Below are 19574 nucleotides of genomic sequence, written 5' to 3' on the forward strand. Positions count from 1 at the left end.
TTGCAAGGCACTATTGGCTGGATGTGGGGGATACGGGTGCCCCATCTTTTGGTGAAAATGTTCTATGAGCGGAACTCTCCAGGTCAGATGAACCAGCCTGTAGTTGCCAGCCACCTTGCTTCTATTTTTATGAAAAGAATTGTATCTGCTTGTCTCCAGTCCTCCAGAACCACTCCCGACTCTAAAGCAGCATTGAAAAGCTCAGCTAGCGAATGTCAGAATTTCTCCAATTTCAATATATCCTACCTGGCCTGTAATTAATATAAGGGTGTATATATATAGCCAGGAGGAGGCTGTCTGCTCCCCCTCCCCTTTCCTTCTCTGGGGGATGCTGGCAGTACTACAGCAACTTGCCACTCATTACCTTATATGCAATCCAAAAAATCTAGGAAAGGACTCCTGTTTGTCTCAGAACCAGACTGCTTTATTTTCAGACAATTCAGGTTTACCAGTTAGAATCAAATAGACAACACATGCCTCACTGGGATATCCAAGCACTTGGATATTATTTTGTAGCCTTTTCCTATCTTGTGCATGTCTATAACTTTATCTTTAATTTCCTTAGAATGCTCTTTAGTCTTCATATTCACAGCTTTTCTTCAGATTCACAGTCTGACCAATGGTATTAGAATTAGGGGGTCTCTTATCCAGAAAAGCTGACCTTTTTAAATAATTCACAGGTAGAGGCCAATTGTAAGGAAAGCATTAGGGCAATATCTTTCATCCGTATAAACTTGGAGCTTCCACAGCACAGGGGTTGAATACTTATGCAAGCAGCATTTTTCAGTTTTTAATTTTATTTTACAAAAAATGCAGTGACTGTGTATGAAGTGGGAGGAGTGGGAATGCTCCCTACTTCTATGCCTCTTATCGGTTCTAGACCCAGAGGAAGAGCACGGCTTCCCTAACACACTGACTCAGCACCAGCAGATAATGCAGCTCCTGGGTTTGCCAATACTGCAGCCTCCAATGCCAATGTACCAGGGCTGGACTTAGACACTAAAGCGAAGGTGCATTCCTGACTATCTCTTCAGACCCTCAACACCCCAGGCAATTAACAAGTGTTACAAAACAGGGATGTTGTGATCTGCACTTAGGGGACAAATACAGTCAACATGGAAGTCTGTGATGTCCATCATGTGATTGCAGCCTGCACATTTTTTGAAGCCACTGACACACTTCTGGGATATCGTGGAAAAAACTGACAAAGCAAAACTAGTTCAATTTTGATCATAAAGTCCAACCAACACTTATTTTTTTGTGTGCCTTGATGCAGACTATATTAATCTTCTTAAGTGTCACAAATCCTAACAGAGGACACTACAGAGGTTTAAATAAGTGATGAGGTACATCATGAAAAACTGCTAAGAAAAGCTTCCAGTGATTTTCACAAATTTAGAAAAAAAAAGCATTGATTGGAAACTACAGGTGAAAAAGGACTGAGTGGGGGGCTCTGCATGTTGACATAGGATGTCCTGCAAATGTTCAGTGTGAACTTTCAAGAAGCTTAAAAAGGTGTCCTGTCCTGGGCTGCTGTTGATGACATCACGCTTATGTATTTATATTCCATTAACAAGATCTACCATTCAGATATTTGCCATTGGATATACTGGAATCTAAGATCACATGAACATTTACAAAAATCTGCATTGAAGTAGAATCCCTGATATAATCAGGGACTTTTTAAACCTGAGTTTTCAGATTCATGTCATTCAGGATCACAGTCCACTAAACATGACCCTTTAGTAAATATCCAGGTGGTGGGTGGGGTTTAGAATTGTAATTTGAAATTTCAGGTGTCTATATTCAAAAACTGGCTGGCTAAGGAATTTATCCTAAGTTATGATGTAAGTTCAGCGGCACGGCTGAGTGCTTAGCTATATAAGTCTAACTCTATGGCACATCTAGCTTAGCCATACAATTTTTGCTGCTAAATCTGACTATTGGCAGATAGCTGCATAAATTGTACAGCTAGCTTGCTCTGCCCCGATCCTCCCACTTCTTATTCAGCTAACCTTTTAGCCGTATAAGGGACTTATATGGCTAAGCGGCAACCGCTGAACATGGATGCATATTCGGCATCCGCTACTTAGCCACATAAGTCCCGCTTATCTGGCTAAATAGCGCTGAACGCACTTTGGAAATTGACCTCACAAACGTTTTGGCCACATCTGCTTAACACAACACCACCATCTCAGAATATCTGAACTTCCTATGGGCCTTCCCTCCCTCCGTTATGACTGCTCCCTACTAACGGCTCGATACAGTAAGGCCGCGGTAAAAACAGTGCGGCAGTGTCAGGCGCACCCTTCCTCCCCGCACGCACAGTTCTCCTGACCTAACGCCTGATTCTCTCTTCTAATCGCATGCAAATGCATGCCGCGGCTGTGAAGCGTTAGGGAAGGGTTATGCCCGCGCAACCCATTTTACTGTATAGGCGCTGTAACAGCGCCTATACAGTAACCTGGGTGCGCTGGTACCTGTCATTTCAAATGACATTTGAAATGACAGGCACCAGGAAGTGTAAAAAAGTGTAAAAAGTGTAAAAAACAAAAAACCTGTGTGTTATATAAAAAAATAAAAAAATTTTAAATACCTGTCGGAGGGCCGTGGGTCCAGGCGGCCGGTGGGCAGCCATCAGCGGCATCCGGTAGTCCCTTCTCCCAAAATCGCATGGGCGGGTCGGCAGCAGGGGGGGGGGGGGCGGCAGCGGGGGGGCGGCAGCAGGATCCGGGAGCGGCGGGTAGGCAGCAGCGGGGTCCGGGGGGGCAGCGGCAGCAGGATCCAGGGGCAGCAGCGAGATCCGGGGATCGAGTAGCGGCAGCGTGTTCGATCGGGCAGGCAGGTAGGTGGCAAAAAAAAGATGGCCGCCTGCACGGGAAAAGCGTGCAATTGGCCGCTGAAGACGTGACGTCACAACGTTTGGCGTCACGGGGTGTGACGTCACGTCTTCAGCGGCCAATTGCAGCTTTCCCCCGTGCAGGCGGCCATCTTTTTTTCCCACCTACCTGCCCGATCGAACACGCTGCCGCTACTCGCCCCCCGGATCTCGCTGCCACTGCCGCCCCTGGATCCTGCTGCCGCTGCCCCCCGGACCCCGCCGCTGCCTACCTGCCGCTCCCGGATCCTGCTGCCGACCCGCCCGTGCGATTTTGGCGCTCATCCAGGCAGGGGGAGCCGGAGGTCGTTCGCCGTCGGCTCCCTCTGCCTGGATGAATGCCCGTGCGAAATCGGGAGGAAGGGAGAAGGGACTACCGGATGCTGCTGATGGCTGCCCGCCACCCACCGGCCGCCTGGACCCACGGCCCTCCGACAGGTATTTAAAATTGTTTTATTTTTTTATATAACACACAGGTTTTTTGTTTTTTACACTTTTTACACTTACCGTAGCAGGCCCGAGCCTTGCTACTTTTTCGTTTGTTTTTTTTTTGCTTCGGGAGGAGGGGACCGGACGGGGCTGCAGGAGACCGGACGGGACCAGGGCGGGTAAGCAATGTTTTTACACTACACTACACTACACTAACTCCTACTAGGGGGAGGCGGTAAACTAGCAGGTTAAGGCCGCGGCAGAACAGCGGGTTACGGAGGAGATAATATCAGCGCCCGTTACAGTATCGCAGGGGAATAGCTAATTCCTTCATTATACAGCTTTTTCGTTCATTTACATGCTGGGTGCGGAAAGGGTTTAGGAAGCGCTAAGGACGCGTGAAACTGGAGACTGTATCGCTGGATGGCCTTACTCGTCTGTATTGTGCGCTCCCAGCACGTTACAGACGGGGAATCTTTAACTCAACGTTACTGTATCGACCTGTTACAGGTCGATACAGTAACGTTGAGTCCTTTACTTATCCTTGATGCTTTGGTAACCATTGTTATGACCTCTACTGGTGTAGGCTATTAGAACCGAAAGTAGAGACCATAGAACTTTCATACATTGTCTGTCTTTTTTTTTTTTTTTTTTTTTAACACAGATCATGTCCTCAGTTTTCATTTCTCTTTTCTCAAGCCAAGTACTTTAAGAACTTTCTTGTGGTTGAATCTGCTGCATGTTTCTCTATTTCTTTCTATATAACTGTTGCAGTTCCTATGCAACATATTGTAGTTGCCAGGTCCTACCTTTTGGTACAATACTTGCCTTAACATTATTTTGTTTTTTCCAGGTGTGGCATTGCCATGGATGCCTGGATGTTTCCATTGAAAGAAGAAATATACCCCAGCATCCACCAGCCCCTGCTCTTCATTAATTCAGAATCGTTCCAATCACTTAACAGTATTCTAGAAATGAAAAAGCTAGACTCCACAGCAGTTGAGAGAAAAATGATCACTATCAAGCAAGTATAACAGTTGTGTTATTCTATTTGTTAAGTTTAGGGCTATTTTATAATAAAAGCCCCTTATTTTGTGCTACACTACAGGCAGTTGTATCTTTTTGATACTGGATACAGTCTGTACAGAGTCTGATAAAACTATCCACATATATTTCCAGTTTCCAAGCAGCAATGTTAAGAAAATCAAGAGTAAAACATGGGACAACCCAACCATAGTATGAGTTATGGTGCCTGAGCACAGAATTACTGTGCGAGCACTGAAATAAGATGACTTTCAGGAAACACTGAAGATGCTTTTCATGTGTGCTCTCTCACACAAATGGTGCTTACTGCCCTCCACGCCACCCCTATTTAAGTGATTAGTCACTAGGGATTAATATTTTATAGATGCAGAGCTGGGAGGCTTTTAGGAAGAAGGCTGAAGAAACAGAAATAAGATAGGAAAGAAAAAATTGGAAATTAAAACAAGCAATTGTTCAGTGTTTATTATGCATATAGTACTTCTATATATGATTTAGTTTATGTAGCCTTGCTGTTCAAGAAATCATATTGTAAGCTAATGATGAAACTCCAGGGTACTATATTACTTTACAGTCTTTAACTACTTTATGCTTCCTTGCAGGGGCTCCGTACATCAAAGTTTTCCAGACTTCACTTTCCTGACTGGTGCAATTCTTGGAAAGATGTTCAAATTAAAGGGACAAATTGATCCGTATACAGCTATTGATATTATCAATAAAGCAACATTAGCCTTTCTTCAAAAACATTTAGGTAAGTAGAAACATGGCGGCAGAAAAAGACCATATGGCTCATCCAGTCTTGCCATCCAGCCAAGTAATTTAGTATTATAATCCTTATCACTTCCTTAGAGAACCCCTGTATTTATCTCCTGCTTTCTTGAATTCAGATATTTTTTTTGTCTCCATCACTTCCACTGGGAGGCTTTTCCACACATCCACCACCCTCTTTGTAAAGAAATATTTCCTAAGATTACTCTATAGTCTACCCCCTTTCACCCTCATCCCATGACCCTTCATTCTAGAGCTCACCTCCTGTGCATGGAAAACTTTGAGATATTTGAACCTCTTTCATATCTCACCTTTCCTCTGGGGTGTACATGTTTAGATCTTTGTCTATCTCCGTATGCTTTAGAACAAAGACCGCTGATCATTTTAGTTGCCACCTTCTGGACTGAGTCCAACCAGTTTATCACCTTTTGAAGGTGCAGTCTCCAGCATTGTACACAGTATTCCAAGTGAGGTTGTACCAGGGATCTATAGAGGGGCAATATCACCTCCCTTTTTCTGCTGATCATTCCTCTCCCTATGCAGCCAAGCATCTTTCTGGCTTTTATCATCGCTTTATCCACCTATTTTGACACCTTAGATCATCAGGTACAATTACTCCCACATCCCACTCTTCCTTTGTGCTTAGAAGAATATCACTTTCAATACTGTACCTTTCCCTTGGGTTTTTGCATTCTAAATATATTACTGTGCCTTTTTTAGCATTAAATCTTAGCTGCCAGACCTTAGACCATTCCTTGAGCTTCACTAGATTGCTCATTTTCCACATTTATCTGACTGTCCACCCTGTTACAGATTTTGGTATCATTGGCAAAAAGACAAATGTTCCCCAACAATCCCTCAGTTATGTCGCTCACAAAAAATATGAAAAGTACCAGTCCAAGGACCGCTCCCTGAGGCATACTTCTAGTAACATCCCCCTCCTCATGGAGTTTCCTATTTACTACTACCCTTTGTCACCTCCTACTTAGCCAGTTTCTTACCCATTCAATCATTCTAGGTTCCATACCAAGGGCGCTCAATTTATTTACAAGTCTTGTAAATAAAGTCTTCTGTGCAGTACAATGTCAAAGGCCTTGCTGAAATCCAAGAACACTATGTCTACCGTTCTCCCTTGATCCAACTCTCAGATCACTCAAAGCAATTAATCAGAATAGTCTGACAAAATGTACCTCTGCTAAAACCATGCTGCTTCAGATCTTGCATTCCATTGGATTCAAGAGAATCCAATTTAGAATTTAGAATCCAATTTAGAATTTTAGCAGCGATTCCATTAGTTTGCTCACCACAAAGGTCAAACTAACCAGTCTGTAGTTCCCAGCCTTCCACTTTTATGCATAGCAACCACATCTGCCCTTTTCCAGTCCTCTCAGACTACTGTAGACTCTGTAGTTTACTGTAAACCGATGTGATGTGCACACGAACACCAGTATATAAAAGCATTAAATAAATAAAATAAATACAAATAGTAGTAGTAGTGCAGGGTTATTTTGGTTTATCTTTTAAAAATGACATCTCACTAGGGGCCACCACAATATGTGAAGTCTCCATTGAGGAAAGTGTTCTAGATAGAAGTCTCTAGCATCCCTAGAGGCTTTATTTTTATTTTTCAGGGGGAGAAGAGTAGGTTGTTTTACTTTTGAGATAAAGGGAGCTGAATGTTCACTGTTTAGAGGAGAAAAACCACCTACAAATCCTTGTGAAATGCATTTATGATATTTTTCTTGACCTGAACTATTTGTTAATTTGTGGAGAGAGCCCATCCCTAATTATTTAAAAAAATATAGAAAAATCTACATTGCATGGAGTCACAGGCATTTTCCTTGGTTTTAACTTGATTTTTATATTTGGAGTAGTTTAATATAAATCCAGATCTTACTGAGAAAAATATAGTTGCCCATTCTTAGTATCAGCAATGAAAATTAGAGGACCTAATCTGTGCACAGAAATGTATAGAGCTATTATGAGTCTCCCTTTGAGCAAACGTCCTGGCCCAGATGGATAGGGCTTTGAGCTATATAAAGTATTTTCCAGTCTATCTTCAACGGTATTGGAGCTTTTTAACTATGTTAAAACTCTGGAAGCATCAGGGAATTTGCAGATACACATATTACTGTTACATAAAAACAACAGCAATAGAGTATAATGGAATTTGGTTCTTATCAACCCATTCCTTTAATAAATGGAGAGATTAAAATTCTAGACAAAATTCTGCAGTTGAAATTGGAATCCCTAATCCCATGCCTGGTCCACCAGGAGCAATCTAGGTTTGTGAAAGGAAGGGCCTCCACCAATAACACTAGGCGGATATTTAAGATCAAGGCATAGACAGAAAAATGCAGATCATCTAGCCTAATCTTGTCTTTAAAGACAGAGATATCCTTTTATATTTGCTGTATTAGAAAAGTTTCAGTTTCTTCAAGTATTTTTGGCTTGGGTTAAGACACTGTTCAAATGCAAGGGCAAGATTAATTATAAAGGGATTTCTGTCTTAGTATTTTGCTATACTGTATGGTACATGGATAGGGGTGCACTCTTTCCCCTTTATTTAAAAGAATTTACTACTTACACTATCCAAAGTACTAGGCGAGATACAATAATAATTTATTTAATTTGGATAATGATCCAATGGCTCAGCTGATCAGACAAGTTGAGTCTATCCCAGGATTTTGGATTTAAGGTATTTCATACCCAATTTCATGCAGGCAGATTTCCGCAGCAGGCAACAACTAGATCCCAGGGAGTGGGAACTGTCCCCGGAAGCCTGGAATACCATTTGTGCCAGATGGGGTGTTCCTCAGTTAAACCTCATGGCAACACAGACCAATGCAAAGAAGGCAAGATTTTTCAGTCGCAGAAGGGAGTCCAGTTCGGTAGGGCTAGATGCACTGGTGTGCCCATGGCCAACCAGGGTTCTTTTGTATGTGTTTCCTCTGTGGCCTCTCATCGGTTGAGTGTTTGCGGCACATAGATTCGCACCCAGGGATGGTGGTGCTAGTGGCACTGGAGTGGCTGCGACATCCATGTTTCATGGACCTGGTGTATATGGCGATCGATGAGCCTCTTCGGTTGGCTCACATGCCAGGTTTGCTGTGACAAGGACCCATATTGTCTGATCGGGAGGATCGCTTTTGTTTCGTGGCTTGCCTTTTGAAAGGCAGCAGTTGCGCCTGAGGGGATATTTGGATCCAGTAATCTCCACTATGCTACAGGCTAGGAGGCCTTCTACATCTATGTTGTATGTCAGGGTTTGGAAGGTGTTTGAGTCCTGGTGTCTTCAACAGAGACTGGATCCGCTAGCAGTGGGAGTCTCTCACATTTTGTTCTTTCTGCAAAAGGGCTTGTCCAAGGGCCTAGCATATAATTCACTTCGCATTCAGGTTTCAGCCTTGGGTTGTCTTGGGGCAATTGCAGGGAAGGTCTTTGGTCTCTCATCCCAATGTAGTTTGCTTCCTGAAGGGGGTTGCAGCCTTCGGTTTAGGTGGTGTGTCAGGATTGGAACTTAGTGTTACGGGTTCTCTGTGGTGTGCCTTTTGAGCCTTTAAAGTAAGCTCCCTTGAAGGACTTGTTGTTGAAGACAGTTTTTCTGGTTGCCATATGTTCACAGCCAGGTGGATTTCCAAGCTTCAGATGCTGTCTTGTCGGGACCTTTTTTTGTGTATTGCGGATAACAGGGTAACATTTCATATGATTCCCTCCTTTTTGCTTAAAGTGGTGTCTGTTTTTCATATGAATCAATCAGTTGAGCTTCCGGCCTTTCCGGAGTGGTCTAGAGAGTCTCCACAGGATAGAGATCTTCATCTTCTGGATGTGCGTTGCACTCTGCTATGTTATTTGAAGGTCATTAATAGTTTTTGGTGGTGGGATCATCTCTTTGTGGTGGTCAGTGGAGTGAAGAAAGGGGAGAAAGCTTCCAAGGCTATGATTTCTAGATGGCTGAAGGAGACCATTTGCTCGGGCCTATATTTGTAAGGGTCACAAAATTCCGATGGGCCTTAAGGTGCATTTGACTAGTGCACAGGCATCCTCTTGGGTGGCGTATCAATTGGTATCTCCCCAAGAGATTTGTAGGGCCACGGTGTGGACCTCGCTTCATACTTTTACCAAACGTTACAGGTTGGATGTTTGGGCGCAAGAAGATGCAACCTTCGGTGAAAGTATGTTAAGAGCTGGTCTTTGGAGTTCCCACCTAGTGTAGGGGTGCTTAGGTATTTTCCACTTGTCTGGACTGATCTGATATGAACAAGAAAGGAAAATTGGTTATTACCTGCTAATTTTCATTCCTGTAATACCACAGATCAATCCAGAGACCCTTCCCATTTACTGACAAAAGACTGAATTTCCTGAAATTACACCATGTATCAGAGTCGTTTCAATCTATTCAGGAGTTCTTTCCTTTTTTTTTTTTTTTAGGAAGCATGTGTGTTTCCAGGTCAGGGGATTCCAACCCTGTGTTTCTGGTTCACCCTAAAATAGGGAATGTTATCTATTTTTTGGCTTTGGTACTGGTCAATACTAAGGGACTGCAGGTGGCACTCTCGATTATGTAGCAGTGCCTCAACATTTTTGTTCTCTGACTCCATCTGCTGGTAGGGATGCAAAACCCATTTGTCTGGACTAATCTATGGTATTACAGGATGAAAATTAGAGGCAATAACCAATTTTCCTTTCCACCTTTCTATCAGTATGTTCATAATTGGAGGTTCTCTATATTAAATATCTTCTCCATCTTGGTATCTCTTATCTTTTGTCTGACTTGTTGGTTTTATAATTGTTATTGTCTTAGTGGTATTTTTGTGTATGTGAGCATGTAACCCATCCCATTTGCAGGGCGTGGGATATAAATTTTAAATAAACAAACACAAAATAAATAACTACTACTGTGAATGGAGCTGTTAGCTCTCTGGTATTTAGTATTCAGCCCAGGTTGTCACTTTGGAGGGGGGTTTCAGACAATGAATGTGGGGATTTGGCCATTACCCTTTTTAAAGGCAGAGGATGAGGGAGGGCTGGAGTTGAAGGGCACAGGAAGAAATCTGCATCTGCTCTGCACACTAGTTTATCTTTGTTTTTGGGTTATCTGGATAACTTTAGAACTTCTATTTTTCTGACCAGTTACCAGACAATTTTACTTGGCTAGTGCTGAATAGCAGGACTAGCTGGGTAAATTTAAACATATGCCCCTCCCCTGCCCCAGGACTGTCTATGACCTGCCTTTTTTTTTTTTAATCTGGCTAAGCTTTAGCCTATTAATGACTTATCCAGTTAAAATGTAGCCATTCAGCAGGGCAGGATATTTAAAACTTAAGTTTTGTAAGGTTGAGTCCTCATCTTAGCCAGACAAACCCTTTCGCATATTGACCTCAATATATCTAGAATCTATACTTAAACCCACATATCTTACTAGTGAGAATGCAGTTGGTCTAATTCATTGACTAAGGTCATAGCGGTGTAACTGCAAGACTCACTGGTATGCCCATTGGCATTTTACACGCTCTTTTTAACCTGCTTAAGCAAAGAGAGCAAACCATGATGGCCCTAACAACTCTTCTCAACATCTGCCTGACTGGAGCATGAAAGAACAGCAGCAGCCATTTGCTTGCTATCTTCCACAAACTAGTAAGCAAGCAAATATAGTATTAAAATTGTGCATACATTTTTAAAAATACATTTTGCATTGTTTTAGAGAAGAGAGTCAAAATCATGAAGGAGCCTGCTAGCAGAAGGCTAACATAATGCTGGTGGAAGCACAGAAGGAAATAGCAATAATGTCTTTTAAAACTAAAATAGACGCTACGACTGTTATCAGAGGCTTTCTTTTCCAACCATTTAGGGAAAACAAAGCTCTCCCTTTTGGCAGGTCATATTTTAGTTCACATTCAATTTTAATATATGTGTTTTATAATTCTTTTTGCATTTGTCTGTTTCATTACTTGACAGGCCTACAGAAAGATTTTCATCAATGGAATGCCCTCTTGGATGGTCATGGAGATCACCTGATTCCAGGAACTAACATCAAACTACTGCCAACTCAGTAGAATGACTGAAAACCTAGAATATAAAACCACTTTTTAATCTCTGGACAGGTTACTTGAAAACAGTACAGTACTGCTGTTCAGACACATTTTGACCACCTTATCAAACTGATCTGTTTTTAAAGTGTGACTACTGCCTGACATGGGCATCCTGTGGGGTATAGAAACAAGCAGACTTTTAAAATGATCTGAGCTGTGGCTGAATTTCTATAAGGTACTATTGCTGGATTTATTCCAGTAAGAAAATATTAAAGGACCTAGTTCTCATTTTTTTTCACTTTAACTGATATTCAGTTAAGAAAAAGTACACAATAAACTCAGTATTCACTTTGAATATATCAAAACATATGCCTAACTATATTATTGCACATTAAGAAAAAATTAAAACATGCCAATTGATGGGAGAAAGTTGAATATAATGGAATAAATACATTTTTTTTTATTGAGGTAGTAAAGCTGGTTACTGATTGATTTTCCTGCGGCTTGAACACTGAGAAAAAAACACAAGAACTCAAATTCTTGACTTTGAAAGTAAATATGCATTTTTTAAATTTGGCATTTTTTTACTGATGTTTGAGAAAATATATGCTTTAGAGCAGCTTGGTTACTAGACGTTCTCTTCCAAACAGGTCATTATGTTGATGCAGTCTTTAGTGAAATATAAAACCAATAACAAAGTGTCAGTGTTTCTATAGAAAAAAGTCCTTAACCCATGGATGGTATAGTTTTTTATAGTTCAAATCGACATAAGAAGCCATCCCATCCTTACACACTAAAAGACTCATCTCATGCTGATAAAGGCTGCAGTAGAATAAAAAACATGAAAGCTACAGATTTTCTCATTTTATCCTGTGAGCACTCTATGGGATTATAATTATTAGACTATTCTATTGGGTTTTTTTTTATTCCTATAAATCAATTGTATATTCTCACTTTGTAAACCGCTTGGATTCTTAGGTTCAGGTGGTATATGAAATACAATATTTAGGAACTTCCGGCGATGACGTCTTGGAGGCGGAAGTAACCGGGGGAAGCTCCGAGCCCTCGCTCCCCTGCATCGGTAAAATACCTTGTTAAAATTGTTGGTTTTCGCCGCTTCTGTCGTGGAAAGGCCATCGGAAGTGTTGCTGCTGCCGGGGGACGGGAGGAGCCCCGCGGGTGATGCGCCGGTCGAGCGCACGCAGCAAGCCTGAGCGCCGACCGCACAGACCGCGTGCTGCTAAAATGGCCGCCGCTGCACGACCCGGGGAGCCGCTGCTCGCCTCTGTCAATGAGGATGCCTTGCAGAAAATCTCCCAGCGAGTTACTGAGGCGCTGGATGGCAGACTCTATAAATTACAAACTGCCATGGAGGATATCAAGTCCGCGGTGGAGGGGCATGCCAAGCGGCTGGATACGGCGGAAGGCATTATATCGGACTTGGGGGACCGGCTTGCGACCTCAGAGCGCGCTGTTACAGACCTCCAGGGCCGGCAACGGGAACTCCTGGCCAAGATGGAGGAGCAGGAGGACAGGGGGCGCCGGAACAACCTCAAGATCATAGGCCTCCCGGAAGAGGTGAAAGAGGGGGAGCTTAAGGATCTAGTTGAGCAATGGCTGCCCCAGCAGGTGGGACTCCTCATCCCTGGGGACAAGTTGCAATGTGAGAGGGTGCATCGGGTGGGCCCCATGCGAGAGGGGGTGGGGCGCCCGCGTCCAGTTATGGCACGCATCCTTAACTGGGACCACAAGACCCGGCTGCTGCGATCGTACCGCCTGAAGCAGGAAGTGCTGTATAATGGCCACAAGCTACTACTGTTTAATGACTTCTCGGCTGCCACCGCGGCACAGCGGAAGACCATGGCCCCTGCTTGCTCGGCGCTCCACAAGCGGGGCATCCGGTTCGCCTTGCTCTACCCCGCGAAATTGCGGGTCCATCATGATAATAAAACCTTCTTCTTCACCACCAGGGAGGAGGCGGAGGGGTTCTTAGCGGGCCTCCCTCCCCAGGCAGTGGAGTGATTTTGGGCTTCCTACTCCATGACGCCTCTTACTGAGGTGATTGTCTCTAGCAATACTTAACCTCTGGTGCTGTATTTTGGCCTGTGGCGGGAGACTGGTTTTCTTAGTTTGGGCCTCGGAGGCTGTGGCCCCCTCTGGTCTGATTGTTCCTTGCTGACCTTTGGAGACTGGATTTGCAGTTTCTGCCAAGTTGACTGTTCCAGCTGCATCATGGCTCTTTGGTTCCTGGGCAGGGAGAACCTTTTTCCACCTCCGAATTTTTCTGGACAATCTCTCTGTCCCTGGACTCTTACGTTTGTCATAAGCTGTTTACATCTGCTGTTCTGGGTTGTTGATTCTCCTGGTTAAAGGCGATTGTATATGGGGGAGCGAGGATGGAGAAAGGAGATGGGGGTTTCTGGTGTCACCTCTATGGAGCTTGATTGTTTGAGCTCCATGGAGTCTGGGGGGAGGGGGGGTTGATGTTGGGGGTCTGGATGTGGTGTATGCTAGTGGGATTGTGTGTTAGTCGACAGGGGATGGAAGGGAAGACGACCAATGGGCTTTCTTTATTAGAGGTTTACCTCGAGATTGGGGCGCGGCTTGCTTTTTTTCCCCCGGGGCCTAGGCTGGGAGGCCATGGGGGGTTTATTGTGGCAGTGTTGCGGTGTCTCGTGAGACTCCGCCTCCTTAATTTACGGCTGCTTTGGTACGATGCCGCAGGTTAACATTGTTACTATGAATGTGGATGGCATACACTCCCCAGTTAAAAGGTCCAAACTTTATACGTTATTTAAACGTATGAAAACACAGGTTGCACTTTTGCAAGAAACACACTTGGGGGATGGGGAGCATGCCAAGCTAAGTAGAGATTGGGTGGGTCAATCCTTTTACTCATCTTATACCCGTCGACAGAGGGGTGTGGCCATCCTTATCCATAAGAACCTCCCGTTTCAGCTTGAACGTCTATGCCAAGATGAGGAAGGACGATATGTGCTTGTGGCGGGCACCTTATATCAGCAACGTATTGTTTTTTGTAATGTTTACGCCCCTAATGTGTACTCCCATGGGTTTTTTGTTTCTCTGCTTACCCTTTTGGCCGATTTTTCTGATTACAGTTTAGTGGTGGGAGGTGACTTTAATATTGTTGCTAATCGCCAACTTGATAATGCCCCCCCTAAACTAGCCTCTCGGGCGGAGGGTATGGAGGGTATTAACCTCCTGTGTCAGGAGTTACGACTGCTTGATATCTGGCGGATATTGCATCCCCAGGACCGTGACTTCACTTTTTTTTCCCATCCGCATAATGTGTATTCTAGGCTGGATTATTTGTTGGTTTCTGATCAGTGCTTCTCCAAGATCTTGGGTGCTTCTATAGGGACTATTTCCCTGTCTGACCACGCCCCGGTGTCCATGACTCTCCAATGGGGACTGGAGGACCGGCCCCTGTATTCTTGGCGCTTACGCCCTGACCTTTACTTAGACAAGGAATTTCATGGGTACTTGCAGGGGTGTTGGAAAGAGTACCTTGAACATAATCAGACCCCGGATGTTTCACCCTCGACAGTGTGGGAGGCTGGGAAGGCAGTTATGCGTGGGGCAGTTATAGCCTATGTGGCAAAGAAAAATCGTAGATGTAATGCTGAGATTTTGAGACTCACTGGCATTCTCAAAACTGCACAAAATGCTCACATGGGGGACTTATCTGCGGATAAGAAGGCTTGTTTAGACCGGGCGCGGGAGGCATTAAATGGCCTACTGCACCAACGTGCCTCGAAGTCCCTTCGTTATTATCGTTTTCAATTGTATAAGTACGGTAACCGAGCCAGCCGGCTTATGTCCCATCTAGTTCGACCTAGGGGTCAGCGTCCTGCGGTTGTGGGAATACGGGATAAGCACGGGGTGCACCAGACCACTTCCGCTGGTATTCAGGCCCGGTTTTTAGAATATTATACGGCTTTATACGCCCCACGGTCTATGCACAAGGGGGTGGCGGATCGGATGTTCCAAGGGCTTCCTTGGCCTCAACTCACCCCAGCCCACATAGAGGTGCTGAACAGTCCTATTTCTAATCAGGAAATTTATGCAGTTATTCGGCAGCTTAAGCTCGGGAAGGCGGCAGGGCAAGACGGGCTGGGGACAGAATTTTATAAAATTCTCAATTTTGGGGTCCTTGCTCCTTTGCAGGCGCACTTTACTGACTTGCTGCGTTCTGGCGCTCTCTCGCGGGCCTCTAACCAATCAGTTATTGTGGTCCTACCCAAACCAGGGAAGGACTCCTCAGAAGTGGGATCCTATCGCCCGATATCGTTGCTTAACGTGGATGTCAAAATCCTGGCCTCTGTGTTGGCTGCTAGGTTATCTGATATCCTGCCAGCTATTATCCATGAGGATCAGACTGGATTTATAAAGGGCCGCCAAGGGGTGCGCAACGTTCGGCGCCTACTGGCGGCTTTAAGTTACCAGACCGAAGCGGAAGCACTGATCTTAAGCCTCGACGCCGAAAAGGCGTTTGACTCCCTCTCGTGGGAGTATTTGTTCTGGGTGTTACAGCAGTATGGTTTCACTGGTGCCTATCTACAATGGTTGCATATTCTCTACCAAAATCCTAGTGCCACCATTCTGCTTAATGGGCTGCCAACTTCGGCCTTTAATATCTATAGTGGGGTTCGTCAGGGATGCCCCCTTTCCCCCTTATTGTTTGTACTGGCGCTGGAGCCTTTGGCTATCTGCCTCAGGAGGGATCGTGATATCAGTGGGGTTAGTGTGTCTGGGCATCCACTTAAAATAGCTTTATTTGCGGATGACCTTCTGTTATTCGTTGGGAAGCCCAGATCTAGTGTGCCGGCTATTATCCAGTTGTTTGACCGCTTCCACTTGGTGGCTGGTCTAAAAATTAACTATGACAAATCGGAGGCTTTGGCCTTAAATTCGCACCTTCCGACTACCTGGGGTGGAGGGTTTCCCTTTCGCTGGGCCCCGGGCAAACTTAAGTATTTGGGGGTATGGATACCGCGGGACCTACGTCAGTTATACTCTCTCAATATTTCCCCCTGTGTTGACAAATTTCAAGCGCAGTTAGCCTTGTGGCAGCAGCTGCCGCTTTCCCTTTTTGGCAGGAGCGCCCTGGTCAAAATGGTGATGGTGCCAAAGCTACTTTATCTTTTACATATGCTCCCCTGCTGGCTGACGGTGCTGGACGTGCGCCGTTTGCGCTCTTGCATTCAGCGTTTCTTGTGGCGGGGACGGCGGGTACGCCTCGCGTATACGACTTTGGAACATCCGCGAGAGCGTGGGGGGATAAACTTGCCAGATTTCCGGCTATATAATGTCGCCTGCCAGTTACGGTTTGTGGGAGAGTGGCTGACTGGGACCTATAGGTATTGTGATGCGGGGATGCTCGGCTGTATGTCAACCCCGGGTTCTCCCTTGAACCTTATTCAACTGCAGGGGGCCCAACGGCGTACTGCCTCTTATCCTACGGTGTTCCTCACACCTTGTATTCGGGCATGGCGCTGGCTGCGCAATCTTTATCGTCTACCAGGTGTGAGGTCCTTACTGCTTCCTTTTTTGACTAATGCAGAATTTCTTCCAGGTCGTGACTGCAGCTCTGTGTTTCGCTATTGGGAGGAGCGTGGGCTGCTGTTCGCCTTTCATCTTTACGATCCTGACACCCGTGCCTTGCTGGACTTTGCAACGCTGGCACGCACCTTTCAGCTGCCTTCTAAACATTTCTATGCTTTTTTACAAGCCCGCCATTATGTGACTGCGTTTGCCTGGACGCCGCCCATGGTGGCAGCGGAAATTAAGTTTGCCAATGCCGTTTTCGATACTGCCTACTTGAAGAACACCATCACGGGCTGGAAGTCTTTGGGCCAGAAGCTGAGAGATGCTATCCCTATTAACCGTGTGGCCACCCGATGGTCAAGAGTTCTGGACTCCACCGTTACGGAGAGACAAGTGTCGAGTTGGTTTCAAGATCTATATAAATTGCTGCCGGACCTGGGTCTGAGGGAGCTTCAGTTTAAACTCCTACACTGTCTCTACTATGACGATGTCTGTCGCTTTAAAATGCAGTTGACAACATCCCCGACCTGTATTAAATGTGGGAACGCAGAGGGCACGTTGCTTCATCGGTTGATCGCCTGCCCGTTACTTCACCCTTTTTGGCAAGCGGTCCTGGCAGTGGTTGGCACTTGCGTAGGTGCTCCTCTCCGGCTAACTGGGCAGCTGTTACTAACTTGTGCCTCGCCTTTTACCAGGTAGCCGCTCCATAGCTCGCTTTGAGAGGGTGGCTGTCCTGATAGCGTGTCGCACCATCTTGGCGGGTTGGACGGAACCTCGGACTGTGCCTACAGTCGATCTTTGGTTTCAAAGAATGGCCTCTATTGCCCTGATGGAAAAATTGGACTTTCTGGACGGCAAGCGGCGCCCGGATAAACTTTACTGCACCTGTTGGGACACTTGTTTTAATGCTTTTCCTCAGTCTTTGCAAACTGAACTACGTCTCAATGGTTTTACCCTACATTGGTCGTCTAAAGAGGGGGGGAAGGGGAGGGGGAGTGTTAGAGTGTGAATGTGGGATGAATGTGGTGTTGAAGGGTTGGGGTGGGGTACAGGGGGGAGGTTGGGGTGGAAATGAAAATTGGGGAGGCTGGTATACTGTGCTTTTGGTTCCGAGTTGTTACTCTTGTTGTTGTAATTTTCCTTGTGTTGTATGGTATTCTACCTGATTGGGAGCGGTTCCCGCCCCCCGTTAATAAAAAAGTATTTTGATAAAAAAAAAAAAAAGAAATACAATATTTAGAGCTTACTTATGGGAATGGTGAGGTGTACAGAGAATCCTATGTAAACAGATAGGTACCCCCGAAGTAGTGAGTTGGAGATCTTTTCACATACTAAGAGGGTCATTTTCAATAGCTTTCGTGTGTAAAAAGTCCCTTTTCGCGTGCAAAAGGGTGATTGGGGTGAAGTCTGCTCTGGAAGAGGAGTCGGGGCGGCACCGGGGCCAACGCTGCGGAGACATCGCTGGCGGCGAATGTTATCGCCACCAGTTTCGCGCCGAATAACTACACCGCAGTGGTATGACGGCTGCTGGCTTTCGCAGGCCCGACCCCCGCTTCTGCGAGAATAGTGAATCCAGGCCTAAATGGGAAATTGTAAGCCTGGAGAGGGCAGACCTGGTGGGTGAAAATCTGTGAAATTCCTAGGTTGGATGGATGGTTGGGTGGGCAGGCATGGACAGGGTACTTTATCTTGAGAGAATTAAAGTCCAAAACTTATTAGCATAATAATGAAAGCTATTCAGAGTAAAGTAGGAGAGATGAGCCCACATTCAAATAATAAAAAAAAAGGGACAGATAAGGAACAAGCAAGAGGGAGATAGGAAAAAACTTAGATTGTGTTGGAAATTGTGTACAAATGCTCAATCGCTGACCTCAAATCATTGTGGTGTAAAAAAAAAATTGATGTGGTTGCAGTCACTGTATTAGTATTCAATAATAATCCAGACTAGGACATGGGAATTCCAGGAAATACTTTTTCAAAAAGAAAAGGATAGGTTAAAAAAAAGGTTTACAAAGTGAGAATATACAATTAGGAACAAAATAAGTCCAGTAAAATATTTATTTACACATTAAGGGCCTTTCCACTATGACTTTTTTCCATCAAAGAGTTTGGATAGCTTTGGTCTTTTAGTGGATTCTTTCAGTCAATGTTTTATTAAAAAAAAAAAGCTGCTTTCTCTGAGGATAAGTAGAATGGCAATCCTCACGAGTGGATGACATCATCCGCTGGAACCCAGCCCAGAGTATTTCTTTTTTTTTTTTTTTATTTTCTTTTTCAAAATTTCACAATTATACATCATGAATTATTTCTTAAGATGAAATACGGTACATATCTGGAATAAGGTAACCAATATATCAAAAAGGAAAAATAACCTAATAAGAAAAATAATTGCCTTCCATATGCATTCCTAAATATAAGAATTTGAGGCAAGAAGTAAATTGAACAAATTTAAGCTAACTTTTACTAACATACTTTTTACAAGTGGAATAGGTAGGTGAGCAACTACATTTATTATAGCCGATCACACTGTAGGTATTTCAATGGGGTGACCAACTAAAAATTCCCTGAGCTGGTTTGGGTCAAAGAAAACATAATTATTTCCTTGATAACTAACACAGCATTTACACGGAAATTTTAATACATATCGGGCACCTAAATTTAGTACCCTTTGCTTCATATTGAGGAATTCCTTCCTACGTTGCTGGGTTATTTTAACTAAATCAGGATAAATCCACAACTTAGCACCGTAAAACAAAGCTGTTCTATTCCTAAGGAATTTTTTCAGAACATAGTTACGATCTGATAAGAAAGCGAAAGAAATTAATAAAGCTTTCCTTTCTTTGACTTCAGTCTCTATG

At 44.4% G+C, this 19574-nt stretch overlaps 1 protein-coding gene across 1 annotated transcript in view; it reads left to right on the forward strand.

The window, feature by feature from the left end:
• Positions 1-11611, forward strand: part of PLA2G7 (phospholipase A2 group VII) — a 121321-nt gene extending 109710 nt beyond the window's left edge. Inside the window, exons 9-11 of the mRNA XM_029596058.1 lie at positions 4161-4331; positions 4951-5099; positions 11075-11611. Coding sequence (XP_029451918.1) covers positions 4161-4331; positions 4951-5099; positions 11075-11172 — 418 coding nt within the window. The 3' untranslated portion in view covers positions 11173-11611. The remainder of the gene's footprint in view (positions 1-4160; positions 4332-4950; positions 5100-11074) is intronic.
• Positions 11612-19574: the final 7963 nt, after the last annotated feature.

The sequence above is a fragment of the Rhinatrema bivittatum genome, chromosome 3 (assembly GCF_901001135.1).
Source record: "Rhinatrema bivittatum chromosome 3, aRhiBiv1.1, whole genome shotgun sequence".
Taxonomy (NCBI): domain Eukaryota; kingdom Metazoa; phylum Chordata; class Amphibia; order Gymnophiona; family Rhinatrematidae; genus Rhinatrema; species Rhinatrema bivittatum.